This window comes from Uloborus diversus, chromosome 5, assembly GCF_026930045.1.
Source record: "Uloborus diversus isolate 005 chromosome 5, Udiv.v.3.1, whole genome shotgun sequence".
NCBI classification, from domain to species: Eukaryota; Metazoa; Arthropoda; class Arachnida; order Araneae; family Uloboridae; genus Uloborus; species Uloborus diversus.
In genome coordinates this window covers 47,921,613-47,947,104 of record NC_072735.1, presented here as the reverse complement: position 1 = coordinate 47,947,104, position 25,492 = coordinate 47,921,613, and the positions used below count along the sequence as shown (strand labels likewise).

At 33.3% G+C, this 25,492-nt stretch overlaps 1 protein-coding gene across 1 annotated transcript in view; it reads left to right on the top strand.

Moving 5' to 3' along the window:
- The first annotated feature begins 6,897 nt into the window (after positions 1 to 6,897).
- Positions 6,898 to 25,492, top strand: part of LOC129222907 (pescadillo-like) — a 30,611-nt gene continuing 12,016 nt past the window's right edge. The window contains exons 1-5 of the mRNA XM_054857469.1: positions 6,898 to 6,904; positions 8,319 to 8,452; positions 12,663 to 12,779; positions 16,027 to 16,086; positions 25,293 to 25,376. Of these exons, the coding sequence (XP_054713444.1) occupies positions 6,898 to 6,904; positions 8,319 to 8,452; positions 12,663 to 12,779; positions 16,027 to 16,086; positions 25,293 to 25,376 (402 nt within the window). The remainder of the gene's footprint in view (positions 6,905 to 8,318; positions 8,453 to 12,662; positions 12,780 to 16,026; positions 16,087 to 25,292; positions 25,377 to 25,492) is intronic.

Below are 25,492 nucleotides of genomic sequence, written 5' to 3'. Positions count from 1 at the left end.
CGCGAAATTGATGGGCTATAATTCTCCAGCATAAAGCAAGAAAGAGAATAGCCCAAGTTTTGCAAAGAATAAAGATAATTCAAAGCTATTAAATTAGCAAAGTGTAATACGCGATTGGAGTAGTCAAACTATTAAATAGAAATTTATCTTCTGCTGCATGAAGAATCTTATATTAAGTGACGAAAAGTCATTCTTTGAAAATATCAACTATTTATTAAACAATTAACAATTGTAAAAGATAAAATGAGAAAATAATAAAGTAACTTGAAGAATCAATAACTCAAAGCCATACGCAAAATTAAAGTGTAATCATGAGCTTTGTAGACCTATTATATCTATTTACTAATTCTATTAAATATTACCGAATGTTCCATTGAAGATGTTTTCATGATCTCTATTCATAGATCTCTAATACTAACATTTCAATAATGCATCACGAACACTAAGTTCGGCGAGTTCTAGTAGTATCTATTAGATCACATCTAACTACCGATCAGAAAACTAACTTCCAATTAATCCATTCCAAAAACTGTGAATGGCTATCTCGATGGCTGAAAAGCCAAGAGCCGAAAACCCTCAACTGCAACCTGCAAGTTGGCAAACTAAAACATCTGTCGTAGATGCGAGAAGTGAAAAAGAGAAAGAGTCATATCACACGAGCGTATAAATACTGCTTTCCCAATTAGTATAACGCGTCATCTCAAGTTCGACACGTGCGGAAAAGACGGAAAAGACGTGTGCAAAAAGCTTCTAGAATGTCCGAGAACGAGTGACGTCATCTGACCTTCAATTCGCCGGGAAGCGAAAACAGATTCACTCATTGTTTACGTTTTCATCTGAAGTTGAAGTACGCGGGAAGAATCGCTTGTCAAAGCGAAAAGGATATTACAACGCGAACATGCTAATATGCATAGTAAGTTTACAATTAAATAGCTTTAGTTTGTAAATGATGAGATACATATAATTAAATAATAACATTGTGCTTAGGATAAACTTAATGTTTATCAATGTCCCCCCCATCTCATTATCTTACAAATTAAATATAAATTCAATAAATTAAAAATAAATTCATATGGCTTCAAGTTTTACATATAAATTCTTTTACAACAATGTTAGTAGAAATTAGAAACACGAAAAGTATTTTTCATTGGGAATAAATACAGTAACCCATCGAACTTCAAATTTTCACAAGAATTGTAGAAAAAATTTTCTTCATCATTCATCATTGATTGAAAAATTGGGTAGACAGTCCTGTGAAATGTCCTAAGAAAATACAGTCCTTCCATAGATACACACTCAATCTGAAAATAGTTACAACATACAACAAGTAACTGCTCAAATCAGCACAAGATGTATAAGCACTTATAAATTTTTAGTTGTATAAACACATTGAAAGAAAAAAAATTTATGCTTTGACTTCTTAAATACGTGAAAACAATGCGTTAAGTTATACATTTATGATTTGTAAAAAAAAATTTCAATAAATTTAGACAATTCAATGCGAGTCATTGGTTTTGTAAATATGTCCGATAAATTATCTTTACTTCTGACATATTTAATGTTAAAAACATCTTTATATATTAAATCTCTAATGAAAAACAATTTAACATCGATGTGTTTACTTCTGTGATTTTCAACTGATGATTTTACAAATTGAATAGCAGCTTGATTATCAACAAATAGCGAGGATTTTACTTTAGATTTTACAGTTTTAGTTTCAATACATTCATTCAAAATCCTATCAAACCATATCAATTCTTTGACAGTTTCGGTCATTGCGACAAATTCTGCCTCCATAGTTGAAAGACTTACACATTTTTCTTTAAAAGTGCGCCATTCTATGGGCGAATTATCAAGCAAGATAAGTTGACCTCCGACAGATGTTCGGTCATCTCTATTTGAAGCGAAATCTGCATCAGTATAAGCAATGATTTGGATTTTGTTACAATTTAATTTCAATTTTAAATTCTTTGTATTAGAAACATAACCAAGTAATCTTAATAATCCGTTCCAATGGGTAATACCGGGATTACTTTGAAATTGACTGAAAATGTTAATTGCATAAGATATATCCGGTCTAGTTCGATTTGCAATAAAACTTAAGCATCCTAATAGATTTCTATATGGTAATTTACTCATTTCTTTGATTTCATCGTCATTTTTCGGACAATCTTTAGTTGAGTAGACACAACCTTTACTAATTGGTAATGACGAGATAGAAAAATTATATTTACTAAATCTTTTACATACTTCTTCAATATAATTAGTTTGATGTAGATGAAAGCCATTTTCGCCTTCTTCAAATTCTACACCTATTAGTTTTCTCGTCTTACCCAATACTTTTTAAGTCAAAATGTTTACTTAATAATTTTAAACAATTTTTAATATCATAGTCCTTTTTACCAAAAATAACGATGTTATCAACATATAATAGCAAAATTACAATAGAATTATGAAATACACAATTGCAACATGAAAATTTGTTAAATCCTAATTTTGACAAAACATTGAAAATTTCATTGTACCACAGACGTCCACTTTGATGTAATCCATAAATTGCCTTATTTAATTTGCAATATAAATTTTCCTTTCCTTTTTCAACAAAACCTGGGGGTTGAAACATATATATTTGTTCGTCAATTGGGGCATACAGATAGGCATTTTTTACATCACATTGAACATTTGACCATTTTAAACATACTACTAATAATGTAAAGAAAAACCGAATTATACCAAATTGAACTACTGGGGAAAAGGTATCTTCAAAATTTAATCCTTTAATTTGAGCAACACCCTGAGCACAAAGCCGTGTTTTGAATCTTATAATATCCCCCTGTTCGTTTTTCTTAAGTGTATAAACCCAGCGACTACCAACTGGAGTGGTATTTGCTGGTAATTTGGCCAAAGTCCAAACAATTCTATCATGCATACATTGGATCTTAGACTTCATTGCATTATGTCATTTTTCCCGCTCTGTTGACTTAAGAGTCTGTTTATAAGTGCGTGGAATTTTAATATCATTTTCTAGTCAAGATTCTGTTATACTTGAACTAGAATTATGGCTTGCAATTTCCCCCTGAAAGGTATCTTTCCCTTGAAAATTAAATAAGGATGGTTCAAAAACAAGATTTAATTTATCACAATATTTTCTTACATCATGAACAGATCTTAACCTTTTAGATTGACCCTTTTCAAAATAATATATGTCATTCCTTGACCCATCGGGTCTTGGAACAATTTTTCGGACCCATGTTGGATTCCTCATGATCCTGGACTTGTCATCGTCTGACGTATCCCCCTCAGTATCTGAATCACTATTTGAATCTGAATCACTATGAATGTTAGATTCTCTGTTAGAGATTTCTGGCACGTCAACGTCAGATTGACTCTGCTCCTCCTCAGTTTCTACATCCGTATCACTATCGAGTGGACGAGAGGTTAGAGTCCATGATAAAGTATTATTATCCAACTTAGAATGAAAATGGTCTTTGTAAAAATGACCTTCTTTAAAAGAAACATTAATGGATTCAATTACCGCGTTAGTATCAGGTATCCAGATACGATAACCTTTGGTACTAAACACATATCCAATCATAATACCTTTTTGGGCTTTAGCATCCAATTTGTTTCTACGTTGTCGTGGAGTGCCCACGAATGAAATTGTGCCGAAAGGCTTAAGATGTTTTACAGATGGTTTATTACCGCCATATAGTTCAAATGGAGTTTTGTCCTGATTGGAGTGACATACCCTGTTCCAAGTGTATGCAAAATACAACATTTCATCTGGCCAGAATTCTTTTGGCAAACCACTTTCTATTAACAAGACACGGGTACAATCAGCGACAATTCTGTTATAATTCTCCGCGGAACCATTTTGTTCTGGCGTGTAATAATTAGTAAGTTCATGTTTAATACCAAGCTTTTCACAAAAATTATCCAAATTATGATTAACAAATTCCCTATTATTATCTGTCCTAATAGCTTTTACTTTCGTATCTAAAAATCTTTCTGCTCTAGTAAAATGCTTTTTGAAAATTTCTGCGACCTGACCCTTTGATTTAATGGGATACAAAGTTGCGCGTCGAGAAAAGTCATCAATGATAGATAAGTAAAATTTTTCACCATTTTTACCAGGTACATTGCACGGGCCCCATACATCAGCATGTAAAAGCTCTAAATTTACTACGGTTTTCAGTCAACGGCTTGAAACTGACTCTTTTAAATTTATCAATTTTACAGTCGTCACACTGAATTTTAGAATTTTTAAACTTTGGTAAACCCCTTGCTCCCTGCAATTTACTAGTTTTCTTAATACTATCAATATTGACATGCGCCAAGCGCTTATGCCAAGTTTCTAAATCTTCAACATGACTAGATTCAGAATTAAAATGACTAGAATTTAAAGGAATTTGATTTGACTTTTTAGAATTTACAATATACACCATTCTTAAGTTTTGCTTTTAAAATTAGACCTTCTTTGTCAGAAACTTCCACAAAACCATTCCCCCCTTTAAATTTAGCTCCTCCTTTGTCAAATTTTGTACCAGATAACAAATTCCGCCTTAATTGCGGGGAATACAGAACATCTTTTAGAACTACAGACCTTTTTCCAAATCTTACTTTAATATCTCCTTTCCCTTCAATCGGGAAGGTCTGATTTTTGATGGCAACAGCCATTTTGCTATTTTTTAAAGGTGTAAAAGTTCTAAACCAGTCTCTGTTTCCAGAAAAATGATCACTGGCAGCAGTATCAAAAAGCCATACAGAGGGCTTTTCCTCTACATGGTTTAAGTTAGCTTCACAAATAAAAAAGTTTTTGTACTCACATCGGGTGCTTGAAGGTGAACGATTCCTCTCCCTTGAAAAATGTTGTTTCCTCCTATATGGGCTCCGTCCTCTTCTATTGGTTCTGTCCTGGGATCCTTGACTTTTCCTGTTCTGGGCTGAAGAATTCCGATATAGTCGTGGGCAATCTCTTTTCAAGTGTCCAGGCTGCTTACAATAGTAACACAACCTTTTTCTGGTTTCAACATAAGCGATTTCTGATTTAGTATTTAAATTTTCACGAAGTGCTAGACGTCCTTCTTCTACTATTAGATCAACTATAATTTCTTCAAATTTAAAAGTTGCATCTGGTCTGATTAATATCGATTGTATTATATGGTCAAATTCTATAGGTAAGTTTTGTAACAATTGAAAAATTAGAAAATCTTCAGGGAAATCTTTGTGTACAATTTTTATCTTCTCTTAAATGCGTCTTAAGCGGGCTGCGTATAGGTTTAATTTTTCTCCCGATTCTATTTTGCAATTATTTAACTCTGCGTACAGTTGCATCTGAATGCAGCGGTTTTCCGGGAAGAAGTGATCTTTGAGCTTTCGCCAAGATAAGGTAGGTTCTTCTATATTTTCATTTATCTTTTTAAATTCTTGTTCAATGTTAAGAAAAATTAACGATAGGGCAAGTTTCTTGCGGTAGTGAAAATCTTTGATATCTCGCTTAGTGACGTCAGAGTCTTGAAATTACGGGAAGTTCTTCGGAACCAATGACAATATCCCAGCAATCTTTTTTCATAAGTAGGAATTTGACATTTACCGCCCATTCGGTGTAGTTGTTGCTATTCAATTTTTCTATGGTGTAAGTAGGACCTGCCATTTTCAAAAAAAAATTTCAAATTTTTCTTAAATTTTAACTAAAATAGTCAAAGATGTCGACTCTTGGATTCATCGATTCATTTTGTAAATTAGTGAACGGTCCCCCCCCCGTCACTAACTATCATAGAAATCTTGAAGAAAGGTAATCTCTTGAAAAAAAGTTCAAATTTGGAACATCAAATCTTGAATAAACCTGTACAAAAAGTTCAATTATCTTGCAAAAAATTCTTCCTAATCTTCTTTTAAATCTTGACACTTGAAAAAGGAATTAAATTTCTGATAATCTGACTTCAGACGACAGCATTATATTTCATCTCGTATTTGACTAACTCTATAATCTGGGCTACCATAACCATTGATGGGCTATAATTCTCCAGCATAAAGCAAGAAAGAGAATAGCCCAAGTTTTGCAAAGAATAATGATAATTCAAAGCTATTAAATTAGCAAAGTGTAATATGCGATTGGAGTAGTCAAACTATTAAATAGAAATTTATCTTCCGCTGCATGAAGAATCTTATATCAAGTGACGAAAAGTCATTCTTTAAAAATATCAACTATTTATTAAACAATTAACAATTGTAAAAGATAAAATGAGAAAATAATAAAGTAACTTGAAGAATCAATAACTCAAAGCCATACGCAAAATTAAAGTATAATCATGAACTTTGTAGACCTATTATATCTATTTACTAATTCTATTAAATATTACCGAATGTTCCATTGAAGATGTTTTCATGATCTCTATTCATAGATCTCTAATACTAACATTTCAATAATGCATCACAAACACTAAGTTCAGCGAGTTCTAGTAGTATCTATTAGATCACATCTAACTACCGATCAGAAAACTAACTTCCTATTAATCCATTCTAAAAACTGTGAATGGCTATCTCGATAGCTGAAAAGCCAAGAACCGAAAACCCCCAACTGCAACCTGCAAGTTGGCAAACTAAAACATCTATCGTAGATGCGAGGAGTGAAAAAGAGAAAGAGTCATATCACACGAGCGTATAAATACTGCTTTCCCAATTAGCATAACACGTCATCTCAAGTTCGACACGTGCGGAAAAGACGTGTGCAAAAAGCTTCTAGAATGTCTGAGAACGAGAGACGTCATCTGACCTTCAATTCACCGGGAAGCGAAAACAGAGTCACTCATTGTTTACGTTTTCATCTGAAGTTGAAGTACGCGGGAAGAATCGCTTGTCAAAGCGAAAAGGATATTACAACGCGAACATGCTAACATGCATAGTAAGTTTACAATTAAATAGCTCTAGTTTGTAAATGATGAGATACATATAATTAAATAATAACATTGTACTTAGGATAAACTTAGTGTTTATCAGTCTGCCCCTTTTCAGGGCCAAATTTTTAACCTCAGGAGTGCGTACTAGCCTCACTTCTAATACAAAGCCGAACCCTCAACCTAAATAAAAATGTATAATACTAAGTTGTTTACGCCTAACGTAAAATATTCGCAAAATACGGATTTCTTTACTAATATTCCAATCACTTTTGAAGTACACAACGTGTTTTATATTTGTTAAATAAATATTTCCAAACTAATAAATATTGAAGTGTTATTTTTCTTTTAAGATTATCAGTTATTCATATCCATAGTTTCATATAATATATCACGAAATCGCTGTGAAAATATTCTAATCGCATTAATTAATTTGGTGGAACTCTCACTCAGACTAAATATAAACAAGTCACACGAAATCTTAAAACAGAAAGCCTGAAAAGCTAAGTCCGCGCGCAATTGCAGCTGAAATGGCAAATTTGTGATAGCTGGGATTTAACGTCGAGTGGCAAACATCCGATGGGTGCGTTCGGAGTGTCGACCGAAATGCTTCCGGAGATGGTATTTTGGTTTAACTCAACGTTCGCACTTCCACTTCTATCTCACGCATGCGCCGTTGCCGTTTTCGCGGTATCGTTCAGTTTTCAGACACATGCTAACTGCGCCGCGTGTTTTCATCTTGATCTACAGCGTGCGCTGTAGTTTAACATTCATCTTTAGCGAAGTCTGGAAAAAAAAAATCTACAAACAAAAAGAGCGATTATACGAGTGAATTCTCTTTCATGAAAAAATTAAATAAATACTTGTTATAACAGTGTTTTTTACTTATTATAGCATCGTTTAAAATCTCCCTTTTTCTCCCTTAAAGCTTTGACTGGATCTCCCGTTTTTTTCTTTTCATAAGGTTGGCAAGTCTGCATTTTCGAGTTCTAAAATTAAAATTCGAATGGTTCAGTACTTTTTTGGCATTTTAAAGCTCCCCTACATTCTTTCTTGGGTGCCCAAACCAAATTTGGTCGAGATCTGATAGTATCTATGGATTTGTGTAGAGAACATACATACATAAAAATTTGCTATTTTATGTATATATAACTCCAAGATGCATTGAGAGTTTGATTCACTACCTCAATAAGCTTAACCTTTGTACATGGAAAAACAATTTGAAGATATGTATCTACTTTTTTTTTTTTTTCAAAATTAAAGCCAAAAAATAAAGAAAGCTTTTTATTTTTTTAATGAATTTTCTGTTTTTTTAACAGGCATTTCTGATAATTTTCAAATACTATGCAATAATTGTAGTGATGTACTGGATAACTTTCTTATGCTTAATTTATTTAATCTATTGTTTTCCTATAATTTCAGTTGAATTTTTGCATTATATCATGCAAACAAAGTCTTTGCGTAAAGTTTTCATTTCCGTAAAGGGAATTTATTATCAAGCAGAAATAATGGGACAGCTTGTTACCTGGATGATTCCTCATAATTTAGGATTTTCTGTAAGTATTTTATTTTAATTTTACTGGGACAAAAAAAATACTCATGTGTAAACTATTGTTCTTGTGTCTATTCCTTGGAATTTCTTCACACCTACTTTCGCAAATAATATCTGGTTTTAAGTACGCTGAATGTTATGCTACATACAGTCAACTCTCCATACTTCAACTCAATGCCTTATAACTTGAATGTTCCTTTGAAGTTTTCATTGGGGCCCACTCTTGAAAAGGTTGTGGAAACTTCCTGTAACTAGATCAACCAGTAACTCAACGGTTTTAGTTGGTCCCTTGGGTCTACGAGTGGTAAGGGTTCGGACTTGTGACTGGAGGGTTCCAGCTGATGGAAGATCCACTTTTTCTATTAATGGTGACTCGGGGGAGTTAAATATGCTCGCGGTCACAAAGTCCTGCTAGTGAAACGATAGCTCTAGAGGTGCTGAACCGGGAATTGCTCTGTTTCTGGTCTGGATCAAGAAATCAGAGCTGCCTTCGGGGTCCCATACAGTTGATTAAACCATAAATAGTGGTAAGTACGTGGGAAGTCTGGAGTGAAAAGTGGGACTTGGAGTTCTCAAGAATTGGCTGTATGAATCTAGAGACGTTGCAATGACAAATTGACAAAGATCTTTCACTTCTCTCAACTCAAAAAAGGCACACAATACATAACATGTTTAATAGAACATTGCAGTGAAACCCTGATTTTCCGTTTCTCAAGGGGTTGGGGTTAAAAAGCTAAAATGCAGGAAATGCACAGCAGCAAAATTGATAGGACCCAATGAAGAAATGTTGAATGCGGTGAAAATGTAGATCCAGGGGATTTAAAATCGGGGTTTCACTGTTTTTTCATCTACTTTTTCTGCACCAACCGATATCATCAAAAGTAGATTCAATACTTCAACTAAAAATAAACAAAATCATAAGCTTGGTTATATTTCAAACATTGCCTGCTTTGTTCAAAAAAATTTTCAGCTCTACCACTTTTACACTCACATATTTCTCTGATTAAAATTAAATCACCATAACAAGCTAAAATATAAGATCCAGGCACAGTTTACAAGGAATTATGCCAACTGATCTCTACCACATGTCTCAATTAAAGGGAAATAGACAACATAAGTGAATGAGAATCATGTAGAATACAAAGCGCTATAAATATATTCTCAGTAAGTCGCACTTACCCATGTAACAGAATCAGAACTATTGAAATCGCTTCCAAATACAGGTCCGGATCTGCATACCCGCAGACATCACAGTGCAGGGGACCCACATCTTTAAGGGGCAGCACGGCCCAAGAAATAGATTTTAAAAGCTAGCACTAAGACTTATAACATTGCAAATGTACACTGCTGGCCTCTCTGGAGGGGCCCTACAGATTTTGTTGCAGGGGGGGGGGGGGAGAGCCAAAATGTATAGATCTGGGTCAGTCCAAATATTACAAATTGGAGTACTAGGAAAATTATGCGAGAGTTAATGACACCAATAATTGATTTTCCAAATGTTTCCCGAAATCACTCATGGGCTGAGAACATCTTCTAAGTACTGTGATGGAAGGAAAACCAAAACATTGGTCTGAAGTCCAACAATACTGACGAATCAAAGAGTGTGCAAGTTCTTTATGTTTGAAATCATTTTGCAGTTCTTAGAGCAGGGTTTAAGCTGGGTTCAAAAGTTCTTTAGCATAAAAGCTAAAATTGTGGGAAAAGTTTTAGCAAAAGGCAAAAAATGTTTCGTATTCTCGTATCTTCCTAAATGCCTCAGTGTGTTTCATCTCCAGTTGAAAATAAAATTCTTATTTGAGGCAGTGAGCAGCAAAGGGATGTAAGTGGCAAAATTAAAAATTTAGAGATGGCCGGTACACCTGGTACGTGAACCTCTCCTCTGTCTTAGTCCAAGAGATAATACTAGTAGCCCTGGTAGTTGCTGCTATACAGCATGATTTAGAAAAAAAATTCAATGAAAGCCTACCTAGGATGTTATCTTTAAACGCATTTTACGCAAAACTTGAAAATGTCCACTTACATACCTTTGCTTCTCATTGCCTCATTTCATCTATGACATCTATAAAGAAACAAGTTTAGCAACTATTTATTAAATGTAAAATAAAAAAGAAACTGCATGTTTGGTTTTTAGAACATTGTACTCCCCTCCTCCTAATAATGCAGTTATTGAGGGGAACTTAATACCAGAAGACTAAATATTGTTGAATAGATTAGTAGTTAAAAGTCTTGGCTTAAGATTTAAAAAAAGATTTTGTTGAGTATCCATGCCATGCTGCTTCCTCTCCTAGATCATTCATTGTTTTTTTTTCTTTTAATTAATTTTTTATTTTAGCAAAAAAGCAAAAATGCTTTCCTTTATTTTTGTCATTGAGATAGTGATTTCGCATTTTGCAAAAAATGACCGTAGCGGAAACCCTGTCTTGGAGTTATTTAGTCTGACATTTGTAAGAAAGGTAACTTCTGCAAGAGATACTCTAAATACCTTATTTGCCATGATGAATGGGATGATTCAAGCATGACCCCACTAGATGGCACTGACGCTTAATGGGCCTTGACAATTTATGACTTTTCTGATGCAGCTTATGCATCTACCAATCAATGTCAACGTTTCAAAGTTTATACAGTTGAACCTGCTTATCTCGAAAGCCTGTATTTCTTGAATATTTTTAATTTCCCTGCATTTGCAGCCAAAGTTCATTGTATTTTCCATATTTATCTCAGAAAAAAAATACAAAAACCTCTATATCTCAAATTCCAGCAATGCGGTCATTTTCGGATTCGAAGCCCAGTAATCTTCAAAACAACTAACAACAACTTCCCTTAAACACAGAAACAGTAGTATATCCTCAAGGGCAGAGAGGGCAGTGTAAAAAAGACAGAAATGCGTCCAGAAATGTTGTTTTTCTAGGAAGACCAACGAAAGGACAGTCGTTTCGAGCACTTTTTCGGAAGCAGAGCAGAGGGCAGAGAGTGGGACAATGAGGTGAGGGATGAACTTGACAGTTTTGAAATGTGGAGTGAGTTTCAAGTTCATGGTTAAAGGGCATTCAAATCAAAAGCCGATTATAAGCGTGAAAAAAATAAATTCTAGAATTTTTGAACAGCAATTCATTAATGAAAAAAATAAAATAAAATAAAATGGCTTCTCCAGTGCAAGGACCAACGTGTTCCAGTAAGTGGATAAATGCTACAAAGAAAAGTGGGAGATTTTTCCAATGAATGATTTTTAGCCATTGCCAACCTCAAGAGCATAGTTTTATCCAAAAAAAAAAAAAAAATAGGTACCAAAAAACAATAAGAAACTATTTTGCTTGAAAAAGGAAAGCTTAAAATTTCATTACTGTCAAAATGATTTTTTAATTTACAATAAAGTACTTGGTATAAAATAGTAGAATAAATTCTTAACAAAACTAATATGGAAGTATTTTAATGTTTCGCATGTATTGTCTGTAGCATAAAATTCAAACTTTCATCATCAGATTCCAAATTTCAACAAGTTTCTCAAAACCTTCGTATCTCGAAACCTCTTTATGTCGAATTTTTTTCCCTCCCCATGAAATTCGAGATAGACAGGTTTGACTGTATTTATTTTTAATTGGAGATCGTCCATTTTGACCGCAAGAGGCGCTGAACTAAACCCCTGCGCCCTCCAATCAATGGCAACATAATGGAAACAGGGATTCTCTGTAGTGCTCTCCTTGTTGCCATAAGTTTCATCGATTGTCATGACCTATAAGAATTAAGTGGGGTCATGCTTTAAGTTAATAAATTTCATTTATTAGCTGGAGGAAATACAGTAACAATTTTTTCAATGTTTTAGCAACTTGACGATTAACTTTTAGATAAAAATGAAAAAGAGCAGTTAATTTAGAATAAGAAACATTACTATAGGGAGGTGACTTAGTTAAAGGAGTGAGCGGAAGAAATGTGTGTTTAACATTTGTTGAGAGTTTGTAGATTATCATGTAGATGATGCTGTTTATAGAAGTGCAAATTTAATGTTGTCTCTTGTTCAGTTTTATTTTTTAGAGCAGTAAATACACACAATATTAACTTTTTGTTTCATAATTATTAGCTTCATATTTGCCAATATGTATGATGTGTATACATTGTATTTCTATTTCAATAATTTTTGAGTGAAAATGCATGCCTGAATTTTATGTGACCTGTAGTTAGTCTGAGGTTTTAATAATTTTTTGTTTATTTTTTCATAGCGACCAACAGATGTTGATTTTAAAATCATGGTTACATTTGCACAATTTTATAGTACTATGCTGGGGTTTGTAAATTATAAATTGTATCATTCTATAAATTTGATTTATCCTCCAAAGGTAAGATATTTATAATTATTATTATTATTATTTCTTACTGTTATTAGAAACTTTAAATATTTTTGACTTATCTACCTGTTTTCTGGCATACAAATACTTTGTCATGAATAATTATTATCTCTTTTTGGAAAATTAAGAATTTTTGAATAAAAGTATTATAAAATGCAAAAAACATCATAGTAAATTGATGTTTTTTGCATTTTAAAAAATGTAACAAAAGAAAGAGGAAGAAAAAAAACTATTATTGTTATCTGTGGTACATCTGAAAAAAGAGAAAGAGAGAGAGAGAATATTAATTTATATGTATATTTTATTCATTTGTGATAGCAACTCAATTGATTTACAAACGTTTTTTGTTAAAATATATGTATTTATCTCAAATGTTCAACTAATTCAAAATTATTTTATATTTTTCCTGAACTAATGCTATTTCATGTCATTAGCTATTCATTTTTAATCTTCTTTCTAATATCACCTTCTTTTGATTTATATTTCATTTTGATATAAAGCAAAATTTATTCAATTTAACGTCATAAACCACATAATTGCCCACTTTGAAATATAATCTAAATCTTTTCTGGAGCAGTTTCGTTGATTCGTCATCATCAAAAATTCTCATAACTAAAGACATTATTGTTAAGTATTGATGTTCTCAGACAACGTTTATAATATCATTAATTAAAATAATGGACAACAGTGGACATAAAACTAAACCCAAATTAAACTTCATTCCCTTTATTACTTAAAAATCTACACAAACAATATCAGTTAGGTTTCAGTGTTAGGTTTTCTTTTTATGGCCAAGTAAAAGTGCCTTCGAGGTGGGTAACATAAAACCACCCTTCTCTCTCCTCTTTTATTCAATCTGTCTTGTATAAACTGATGTAATCAACAATATATATTGAATTTGCATTATTGTCAGTAGTGAAGATTTAGTAGCTCTAATAATATCTTGGGTCTTGACTATGATAACACTAGAAAGTTGCCCATCAAGGTATGATGGGGGGGGGGGGGATATTGCTTTTACTCTTCTACATTTGATTGAAGCAATTGATATTTTGATGTTTGAAATTTTAACCCTAACTCCAGTGGATTAACCCTAAACTCCAGTGGTTAGTGTTAATTTTCAATCACTTTTTTGATTCTTCATTTCCCTAAAATGCCTGTCTTACCAGTAAAACAGTTAAGTTACCGGATTCAGTTCAGCCTTGTCACAATAAAACCTTTCCCTGCATGTCAAACATTACCAAAACATATTATCAAATTGTCATGCCGTGGCACAAGTTTCATTGTTGAAACACGCAGGTTACTCCATCATCGGCTATTATTTATATGAGGATGTTTCGGCTCCTGTATTTTGTTTCTGATGCTGCAAGCGAGCATTAGTAGTGGAGAGTTTAATTAGAAATGTGTTTGGATCATTGAGTGTTTCAATAGAAATATTTGAAATAAACTTTCATACATAAAAAATGCATAACTTTGTCGCAGTTCTGCATTCCAATTTCTGTTGAGTAATTGTATCAGTAAGATAGCTCTATGAATCTCAACTTGTCAACTTTAGTTATTTTTCAAATTGCATCAGGGTTGTAGTTAAAACCAAAACCGATTTTATCCATGCCACTGGTTGAAACCGGTCAAAACTGGATTTTACCATCAAAGAGCTGGCCAAAACTGTGTTGTGTAAAAGCAAATTAATGTGTGTTTACGTATAATTTATATGCATAATGTTGCATTTTATTGCATAAATATAATTTTATGTGTATTTATCAAAACTGAAGTAATTTTTCAAACCAAGTCGGTGATTTAAATTCAACTGTTTTTATATTAGCATTAAAATATTGTTTGCAACAAATAGAAACACTAAACAGTCTGCAGCTATTTTTCACAAAACTTCGAACACATATTCAATTTGTTTAAAAAATAAAGGAAAAGCTTTGAACAAATTTGAAATTCATTTTGTGCTTATGAGACTATGAAACAAGGGTATACTGTATATTATTGTATTTACACTGCTTGAGACATATTTTTCCTGTGATGTGACTTACCCTTTGGAATATGCAGTAGTTTAGTACTTGCATAGTGTGTAAAATTAACTGTAAACTTAAATAATGAATAGTGACTGATTATGGAATTGTTGTTTCATATTTCTTTTGATTATGTATTAATTTATATTCATTTTAACCTTTATTATTTCCTATGCTCTCAACTAATGGCCAAAACGAGACAAAACTGATTTTATCCAAACCAGTTTTATCCCTGCTTAAATCCACCACATCCAAACTGGTTTTATCCGTGGTTAAATCCACCAAAGACGGAAACTCGTATCACACTGAAATGCATTGTATCAGTAAGATTAGCTGTATGAACTTCAGCCAGTCTACTTTATTTATTTATTTATTTTTTTCAAACTGCATTGGTCTTTTTTTATGCCAATTTTTAGTAAAAAGATATAGAAGAACATGCACCCATAGGCGTGATTGCAACATATAGTGACAAAATACAATTCCCTACGTGTACCTTGATGCATGGAGATTGAGTCCAATATTATATTTGTATCTATATGTAAGAACACTACACACATTAAGAATGTCCTGATTTTTGTCCTGATATGTTTATAATACTGTGCTTTGATTTTTTTCAAAGTCATTACAAAGATCTGCAACCCTCTCCTATACAAAACTTTAAAGCTGTGGTAAATTGCTTTAAGTTGTTCTCTTATGATTCCTCTAATCATTATTTTTAAAAATCCTATAATTATCTGACACTTAACCCACATCCTTAAAGTCGTCGGGACAAATATTCAGTATTCTTACATCGCGTGATCCCTGAAAAATACTCCCATTCTAAGTTCCAAACCTCAAGTATTATATCACTGATCTTGATATCTAGTATTGTGGCGCTGACCATTCCTGACCAATCCAGTTTTTTTTACTAGAACTCCACATATCAATGAACATGAAATGATACTTTTCACAAAGTTTTTTCAGGTATTCATACTTCCCTAGCAAAATTGTATCCCCCCCCCCTCCCTTCTCCAATTCTGAATATAACCATGTAGTTTGTTCTTAATTTTATATGATGTTTTTCTAGTGAATATTTCTAGTTTAGTGTTTTAAACAACACTAAACTAGAAAAATGTGGAATTTGTATCAAGTTTTGGGTACCAGTGTCATTTCAATGAATTTTTTACCCAGTTTTGTGAATGTGTTTGTTCTTTATTCACTTTAAAAATTGTTCATTTTTACAGCTTGCGATTGAAAACCCTTCTGGTGAAGATATGCTTGAAGGAGAAGAGGATGCTGTTGAGGTAATTCCTTTTACTGGAGCATTTCTGTTTTTCTTTTTTTTTTTAATTTTTCTGTCATATTTACTTAAATATTTTCACATCACTCAAGCATTTGATTTTCAAAAATTAGATTAACATTAAAAATGTTGTTGCTTGATGTAGCTCAACATAAATACAACCGTGAATGCAGTGAATGAAAAATTATATTGCTAAAATTGGACAGAGTGGGATAGCAGTTAAGACGCTGGCCTCTCATGCCCAAAGGAGCAGGATCAAACCTGGCTCCAGACGGTGGATTTTCAAGGTGCAGAAAATCAACAGTGTCCATGCTGTATGACTATGGCATGTAAAAGATCCCTTGAGTACCTGTTTGGCATGAAGTATCTCTTGGCAAAATTAAGTTCTTAGTGCAGTTTTGCATCAAATAGAACTCAGGTGCCTCCATTTGGTAGGGAAACTGGGCATCAAAATTCTCATGACTATGGCATCCCACTGATAGTGGTGCTACGTGAAGGAGTGAACACTATGCTAAGTGATTTCTCACTAGGTCTGCCAAAGGCAATGCCTGTACCGCAGCCCCATTAAAAAGAAAAAATATATTGCTAAAATCAAAGCATCCAATACAGTCAGACCTTAATATCTTGAACCTCCTTGTCTCAAAACCTTTGATGTCACTCTGTAATAAAAGTATTTTTGGATGCATTTTTTCCAAAGTGTCTACCATTTTTTTTTCACGTATTGGGGAAAAAATACTATTTTCGTGTAAATCCTGCTCCTGTCATAATTTGTTTCAAGCTTTTTTTTTTTGTGTGTGTGTGTGCCAGGCAGGGTTCGCCGATATATATCAGTCGATACATGTCAGGATCAGTGGCGGATGGGACACCATGAATCGGCCCTGGCATTTATAGACCAGCCGGCCCCTTAACAATTGCTCCATAAAGAAGTGACCCCCCCCCCCCCGCTCCTCTATTTTTTTTTCAAATTAATGTAAAAGAGAGAGCGGATCTAGCTTTTAGTATCAGGAGGGAGTCATCACTAGAATTTGAGGTTTCAAGTTAGGAGAATTTGTGTTTTGCAAAATTAGAGAAAACGAATAAATAATACGAACACCAGTAAAAGTGTAATTTTCATGTAGAACATGGGGATCCGGGGGCTCCCCCCCCCCCCGAAATTTTTCGAAATTATGTCTCCAAAAACTCAATATTAGACCACTTTCGGATGACCTTATGTGATGTTTGCAGGAGTGGGGATTCGAACAATTCCCCATGAAAATTTTAATGCTTAAATTCACATGTGTAAGCTAACTTTGGAAACACTAGGAGAAGGGGTGGTAATGTTAGAGGAAGAAGATTTCGGAGAGGGGCTCTCCCGGAAAAGTTTTGGTGACGGTGAGGAAAGGAGAGATTTGGAGTTTTATCATAAGTTCTGGGCAGGAGAGGGGGGGGGGGGAACGCTTTCCCGGCCATTATTCGAAATTGAAAATTTAGAAATGCTATTGTTCAATCACTAAATATGTTAATGATAGGATGGCTCTCTTTGGAAATTCTTGATAATTTAAACTCTAAAAACGCATTTTTAGTCTAATTTGACAATGTTAATGAGAGCAAAGATCCGATGCCACTCCCCTCGGGAAGTTTTTTAATTTGTTTTCTAAAAAATGCTTTCTAGATGTCCTTCAGTAATGTTAGAGAGTGAAGAGATTCAGGGGTGCACCCCAGGAAAATTTTCGAAATTGAAATCTAATAAAAAAATTTTGAAAAAAAAATAAATAGAACCAACTTCAAAATTGCTCTAAAAAGTGAAAAATAATTTTATTCTTTAAACACCATTGATAATACTTTTAAACATAATTTTTGAAGTTGGCTCAAAAACAAAAAGTAAAGTCCATTGTAACCATGCTTGGTTCATATTGTTATCAAAAAATCATCCAAAGTTAGGAACGAAACATTTATATCGTTACTCAAATATGCTGTCATCAATGTGTAATGCATGGGGTAATGAAGAAACTGGGCCTGATTTAATTTATAGTTGTAACTGAGTTATGGCTGTGAATGATTTTATCGATCGTTTTTGCGCCAACTTCAAAAATTATGTTTAAAAGCATTATCGATGGTGTTTAAAGAATAAAATTATTTTTCACTTTTTAGAGCAATTTTGCAGTCGGTTCTTTTTTTTTTTTTTCTAAATTTTTTTACATTAAAATTAAGTGATTGGTCAACTGCTATCATCCAAAGATTATTTTTTACTTTTTAGTTTAACTTGTTTTACGAAAAAATATTTATTTCAACATTGTTCAAAATTTTTTATATTCATGAAATTTGCCCAAAAAAGCGACTAAAGGTCTCGGGTTGCATTCAAAACGTGGTCACTCCAAAAAGAGCAACTGTACCCCTTAAAGTGTAATAGCCAAGCTCTAAAAACATTCCAACTTTGCTGATAAACTGCCTGTGGAGTAATTGTCTAATCCAGCTAATCTATCTCAGTCTGAGGTTGCGTGCCAAATTTCAAAAGAATCTGATCGCAGGAAATGGGCGAAATTTGAGCTGCATGATTCCGTTACAAGATACATACATACATACAGGTGAAGCTAATAAAAGCATGTTAATAACCCCGACCAGCAGGGCCGATCCTAGGGCAAGTGCGCCCGTGTGCAAAGATCTAAAGTGCCGCCCCTCAAGAGTAATTTGCATATTTTGACTAACCTTTGACGTCCATATAAATATTTCTTCAAATTTCTATATCAAGTTCTAATTTAAAAAAGAAAAAAAAAAAAACAAGAATGATGAACTTATAAAAAGGGAGAAAAGTTTATAGTAAGAAAATCCTTAGGTACAATTGATATCTTTGAAGAAAGTAATAGATACCAAAATTAAAATTAAATGTATTTCAGAAATATTAAGAAGTTACTATAACGAAACTTTACCTTATTTTTTTCATAAAAATGCTCCATACTAAAAAAATAAAAACACGCCTTAAACTTTAAGCGATTGACAATAAAAATTTATCTTTGTACCTCGCTGGAATTCATTTGTGTGTTAATTTAATTATAACCATTTAAATATTACGTTTTCCTTAACTAATTTACATTTCACATCATAGTTGCTTTTTGTGCAATCCTGTATCTGGGGCATTCCAAGGTATTTTTGACATTATGTAGAGTCCGTAACGTGACCTTTTTTTGCCATAACTTTTTAATTTACCGTTTGATTTGCAAATAATTTTAATTTGAGCTGGTGTGTTGAGAGGAAAAGATCAAAATAAAATAATATGCTAATCAAACAGTAAATTAAAAATTTATGGCAAAAAAGGTCACGTTACGGACTCTACATAAATGTCAAAAATACCTTGGAATGCCCCACCTCCTTACTCAGCCCAAATCATCTGTTATTGGCATACTTAGATAATGATAAAAATACTACTATAGTTGAAGCAAACCTAACCTAGTAGCATTGTGAAGGCTAAGCAGATCCTAATCACTGCATAAACTGTAAAGAAGAAAAATGAGTAAAACAGCTAATGCTAAATTAACTCCACTTAAAACTGATAAAAATGTAAAATGAAATATTAGATATAAGTAAAGAAAGAAACCTTAGTTTTAAGCCTACGTATTGCAATAATAGTATAAGAAAATAAAAAACACATAGCAGTTTGCTGCCCTGTTTTCATGTTCTCAGATGGTCTGGAACCCATTGCAGACATGCCAACTTTCCTGCTTTAGAGGTCAATCTCCGGCCTCCTGTCCCCAGCGTAACTTCTGCTTTTTCAGGAATGTAAAAAGTAACTTTGTGGAAAGTTTTAGTTTAGCATTCGTCTTACTAGAAAAAATTTAGAACACCTCGTAACTGTTGATGCAATAGAATCAGATTTTTTTTGCAGCAGAAAAAGAAAGAAAAGAAAGTGTTTTAAAAAATGTTATCTTAAAATTGTATAATATTATATCATTGTATTACTTTTCTATATACTTTATGTCTAACGACAAGAGAATTATGAATTATGCACTAGCATTTATCTGGTTCCAAAGTACAAAATTATTTAAATACTAGCATTACCCGCACAGAGATGCCCATGCTAAAAATTTAATGGAAATTCGTTGAATAAAAAAAATTGACAGCCCCTCCCCCTGATGTGAAATGATCATTTTTCTTTGTATAAAATCCATACACACCTTTTCAAAAAAAAAAAAAAGTTTCTTTGGACTTTAAAACTTTTTGTCAAATCATTAAATTAGATTTACAGCTGCTTTAAAACTCTATTTAGCGAGTGAAGCAATTTTACTGCAATTTAAAATATTTCGCCAAATAAACAAAAAAAAAAAGAAAAATTAATTTGAATTTTGACATCTTGAATTCAAATTATGTTTTTCGCAATCACGAGTGTGTGTATGTAGGCGTGTGTGTTTGTGGGTAGGGGGTATGTGTATGTGTGTGTAAGCATATGTGTTTGTGTCTGTGTGCAGGCATGAATGTGTGGTAATTATGTGTATGTGTTTGTGTATGTTTGTAGATGTATGTGTTTGTGTGTTTGTGTGCGTGCGTGTGTGTGTGTGTAGTTGTGTATGTATGCGTGTGTGTAGGACATGGATGCAAACTGGAGACGGCTTTCGCTATAGGAGCAGCATCGGTGATGGTGCGGAGGGTGGCGGTGGGAAAATAAAATGATAGGATATCAAAACAGTCAAGTGAGAACAATAAGCAATCGTGATTGCTCAAAAAACATCATATAATATCTTTCATAATCAAATAATATCATTCCGCAACTCTATTGTTTATCATAAAACTTGCCCAGCAACCACGCTATCATAATTGATCCGTCTAACGAAAAAAAAACATCCCGTGGAACATTCTAAAATTGTCGTCAGAAAAAAAAGGAAAATGTCTTACATTTCACTCAGATAAAAACAAATCAAAAGTTTCTTTTCTTTCAAAACAATGAATTACATTAACGGTTGCTTTAAAACAATAATCCTAGACTGAACTGCTTCAGCGCCTAACGCTCCAAGTGACTACGCTACCGGAACCCAGTCCTTCTGCGAGTGAAGCGGATGTTTTTTCTTTTAGCAATAATAAATGTTTCGCCAAACAAACGAAAAGGCATAAAATCACATTACAGTAGTTTTCAAATCTTTATATTAAGAGCTGCGTTCCCCCTGCTTTGCCCGGTTTACCTTGAGAATAAAAATTGTGTCAAGTGACATATATTTAACAATCAGTCTTAAATAAAAGAAAAAAAAAAACACAATGCAAAATTACCCTTCCAAACAATGACGACATATATTAAAATACTTTAAGAAATTAAAATGCGAAAGATGGATTTTAAAAGCGTAACCATGGAAACATGAAATAACATAAGTTTGAGAAATTAACTGCAAAATAAGGAATGACCAATAAGGATGCCAATGGATTCAAAAAGCATAACCATGGAAACGTGAAAATAAAATGGTTGACAACCTGAAGCAAAATGACATATTTCGAAATTGATTTAAAAATGCTTGCAATTTTTTTCCTTTGAAGATAGAAGCTAATTTTTCAACCATAGGTCGAGAGAGATCTGGAGTAAAAAATCTCGCTTTTTCCAATGCTGTCAAAAAGAAAACTGTGGGACAGTTCCTTCACTTTTTATTGATAGATTTAATGAAGAGAGTAGTGCCTAAATTTCAGCTATGCCTAAAAAAGTTCGAGCTAAAAACGCAAATTACTCCTGCCGTAATTAAGTTAGAGCATTGAAACAAGCTGTTTAGAATGCGGAAAATTCTACCCTTTTCAACGATACATACTATTAATATGTGCAAGTAATTTTTCACCCCTTTAATAGCCAATAATAGGCAATTTACGTGAAATTTGGGCCTAAATTGGAATGAAAAAAGAACTATTTATTGGATTTTTTCGAATTATAGCCTATGTTCCCTGTGGCAGAATTTTATTTTACTTTCTGCGACAAATTTTCTGGGCCTTATTTCTTTCTGCAAGAATGCTCCGTGAAGTGAAAAATGAACTAATGGACAAATTTAAGTGCAGTTCATTTCAAAAAGTGAAAATATTTATTTATTTATCAACAAATTTCACACACCTTTTTATTTAGGTAAATTCATTTATATGAAAATGAAAAGCATTAAAGCTCAGTATCAGGGCTTCCAACAGATTTTCAGTTTTCGCTAGGGGGAGAAAAGGGGGTGACCTTGAGCTAAATCTATATTGTAAAAAATATTAACACCATGGTAACAGCAATTGGTAAGTGGAGAAAAAAATCAAATCTAACCAAAAGCAATGTAAATTATTATGCTAATTTATGTAATGCTAGTGTAAATTATTATGTTATAGCAGGGGGGTGATTGTTTAAACAGAGATGCCACTCTCATATTTCAGTTTTCAGTCTTAGTCTTTTAGCACTTACTTATCTGTAGTTCTCAATACCAGAAAAATACAGATGCAACATCTATTCAATACTCAAAGAAATAAGATCCGAAGAAAAAATAATTTTTAATTAAAATATTCATTACAGTTTGGTACTCCCCCCCCCAAAAAAAGAAACTAAAACATGCATGTGATTTGAAAATATAAATAAGGATCACCCCTCCTCCTCCCATAAAAAAAACTAAATTAAAATATGCATTACAGTTTGAAAAAAAAAAAAACTAAAACATGCATGTGATTTGGAGGAAAAAATGAATAAATAAAGGGCACCCTCCCATAAAAAAAATAATGTATGCAATACACAAGATTATAAACAAAGTATTCCCCTCTCCCCAAAAGGAAAATAAATTTAATTAAAAAACACATTTTAGTCAGAACAAATTGAAAATTCAACCACCCCCCCAGAAGAAAATAAGATTTTATTAAAATACTAAAGCAAAAAAGAAATCCCACCCTGGGGTTGCCCCCCCCTAAGGGCCGGACGAACCCCCTTCAATATCGAGGAGACCCCCTAATGAAAAAATACCCCTCAAAACAACTCCCCCCTTACAAATTTTAATGTCTTAGTCTGCACCATGACCCCCCCCCCTCAGTTGGGCACCCACCCCTGCCCTCTCCCTCATGTGAAAAAAAGAATTTAAATCAAGTACTGGAGCAAACAAAGTTCCCCCTTTCCATACGAAGAAAAAAAAATTAATTAGAGTATGCATTCAGAAAAAAATCTATAACTCCTCCAAAGAGAGAAGATTTTCATTCAAGTAAGCACATTCAAGTATTATTCAACTATTGGTCAGCCCAAAATAGAACACAATTTATCAAGTATTCCATCTGTTTTTTGTTGCTGCAACTTGCGACACCGCAAATAAGCAATTTTTTGAGGGCTAAATTAATTTTTCAACAGAGGTGAAAAAAAGCAAGTCGGCACGAGTCTTGCATACTACAAACACAAACATGTGCGTTGCCAGCCACTCTTTGATCAACACAGGGTTGCCTTAAAATTGCTCCACGTGGTGAGAAGTTCTGGTTGGAACTGGTTTCTATCCGTGCCATACCTCCCGATCTCCGATGTTGCAGACTACCACAGTCGTCAATGATTTTATTTTTCGTAGGAAATCAGGCCTTTTTCTTAATTCATAGTCCAGTTACATTTTTTACCGAGAAACAGCTATCCTTTGGATTGTTCTGCAGAATGATTTTATTGCTGATCCTTTTTTCCCCCTATCCCATTTTTCCCTCCTTAGTGCAAAATCTTTCTGCACAAACTCTCTCTCATTCTGCGACTATGTCGCCGTGTCGGCAGCTTTCTGCCACGGGGCCTATGTTACTCAGTAAGAAAGCACCTTTCATATAGTGAAAGAATTTTTCAAATAGGTGCAGTGGTTCCGGAGATTACCTCGAGCATATAAACACACAAAAATCTGCCCTCTCTCTTTATAGTATTAGTAAAGATTTTTTCGTATTTTTCTTCTGCTTTTTGGTTTTGTGTTGTTCTTAAGTTTGTCGTTTGGGATTGACATAATCATGAGAGTTGCATAATATCATTTGAGACTTTCGTACTCATTGCGAAATTCATTTGATTCTAAAATCACTTGAGATGTTCATTTGATTGACAGTTAAGTTATAAAAACACTGAAGTTTCACTCAATTATTATTATTGATCATTATTTGATTATCAGGGTCGATGCCCATCGCTAGAGCGCATGTGTGCAAGATCTGTCTTGAAGAAATGACTAAAATGGTAATCAAGATTAACAAAAAAACAACATTTTGATTTTTGAAAAGAAAAAAAAAGAATTTTGTAAATGCAATTTTGGCATTTTAAGCATGTAGTAATATGGATTGTATGTATACTATATTATACCACAGCATATGGTATATGCTGTGGTTTTGTCTGATGGGATTTGTGGGGGGTAGAAAAATTCAAGACATATTCTGTACTATTGGCACCCACACCACTTTGCCCGTAGTAGAAAATTAAAAGGTCATTTGGTTCGCCTGTATATTTACAAATAATGGATGATGAATTTCTCACCAATTTGCTATGTTATTTGCTCGCCCATGGTCATATATGGTAATTTGGTCGTCCGCATTATGATAATTTGCTCGGTAAAATGTTCTTAAAATTGGAATAGAAGAACAAAATCAAATTTTCGAAAATTCACTTCGAGGTCTCACCCCTACGCTACGAACTAAATTTGTGCCAAGTTTCATGAAAATCAACTGAACGAGCTAGGCGCTGTGCACGTAACAGACAGAGATCCGGACATACAGACTTTCAGCTTTATTATTAGTAAAGATTAGCTAACGCACTCATATTTTCACCCATTTCTTGAAATATCATGCCTTATTTTTCTCAAAACATCATACATATGGAAACAAGCATGGGCACCCATATGCAAAATTTTAAGGGGGGTGGGGGCTCAGATATTTTTTCCATTGTTTAGCAGAATATTTTCCCCCAAGAAAACTGATTTCAGTACAGATTAGAATTATTAAGATTTGACATTTTTAATGACATATTCATTTATGGCTGGAAAAGAAATGTTTTCATATTTTTACAAAGAAAAAAGTACTAAAAGCAAGAAAGTTCTATTTTCTAGGGGGGGGGCTTGAGCCCCCACTTGCCCTCCTATATGGGCAACCATGGAAACAAGTTTTTTTTTATAACTTTTAATTTTGCAAAGAAATTCTTGAACATTTGTTTTATATTTGTTCATTGAACCAGCAGCTTAAAAATAATTTTATATCAGTATAGATTTTTTTCTTTAGTTGTACTGAAGTGCAGTTGTTTAAAACTAATTACTATTTTTTATTTAGTTTGTTGCTGCACTTAACTTATCCTTGAAAAATTCAGTAGAAGAGTGTTCGGAAGAGGATGCTCAGTTGGATGAGTTTGAAGAAGTTAGTATTGTTTTTGTTATTACCTTTTTAATGTTATCCTGTGATAAATGAAGATTTTTTTTTAAGTGAATATAAAATAAATCAGTAAAATAATTTAGATTTTTTTATTAATTAAT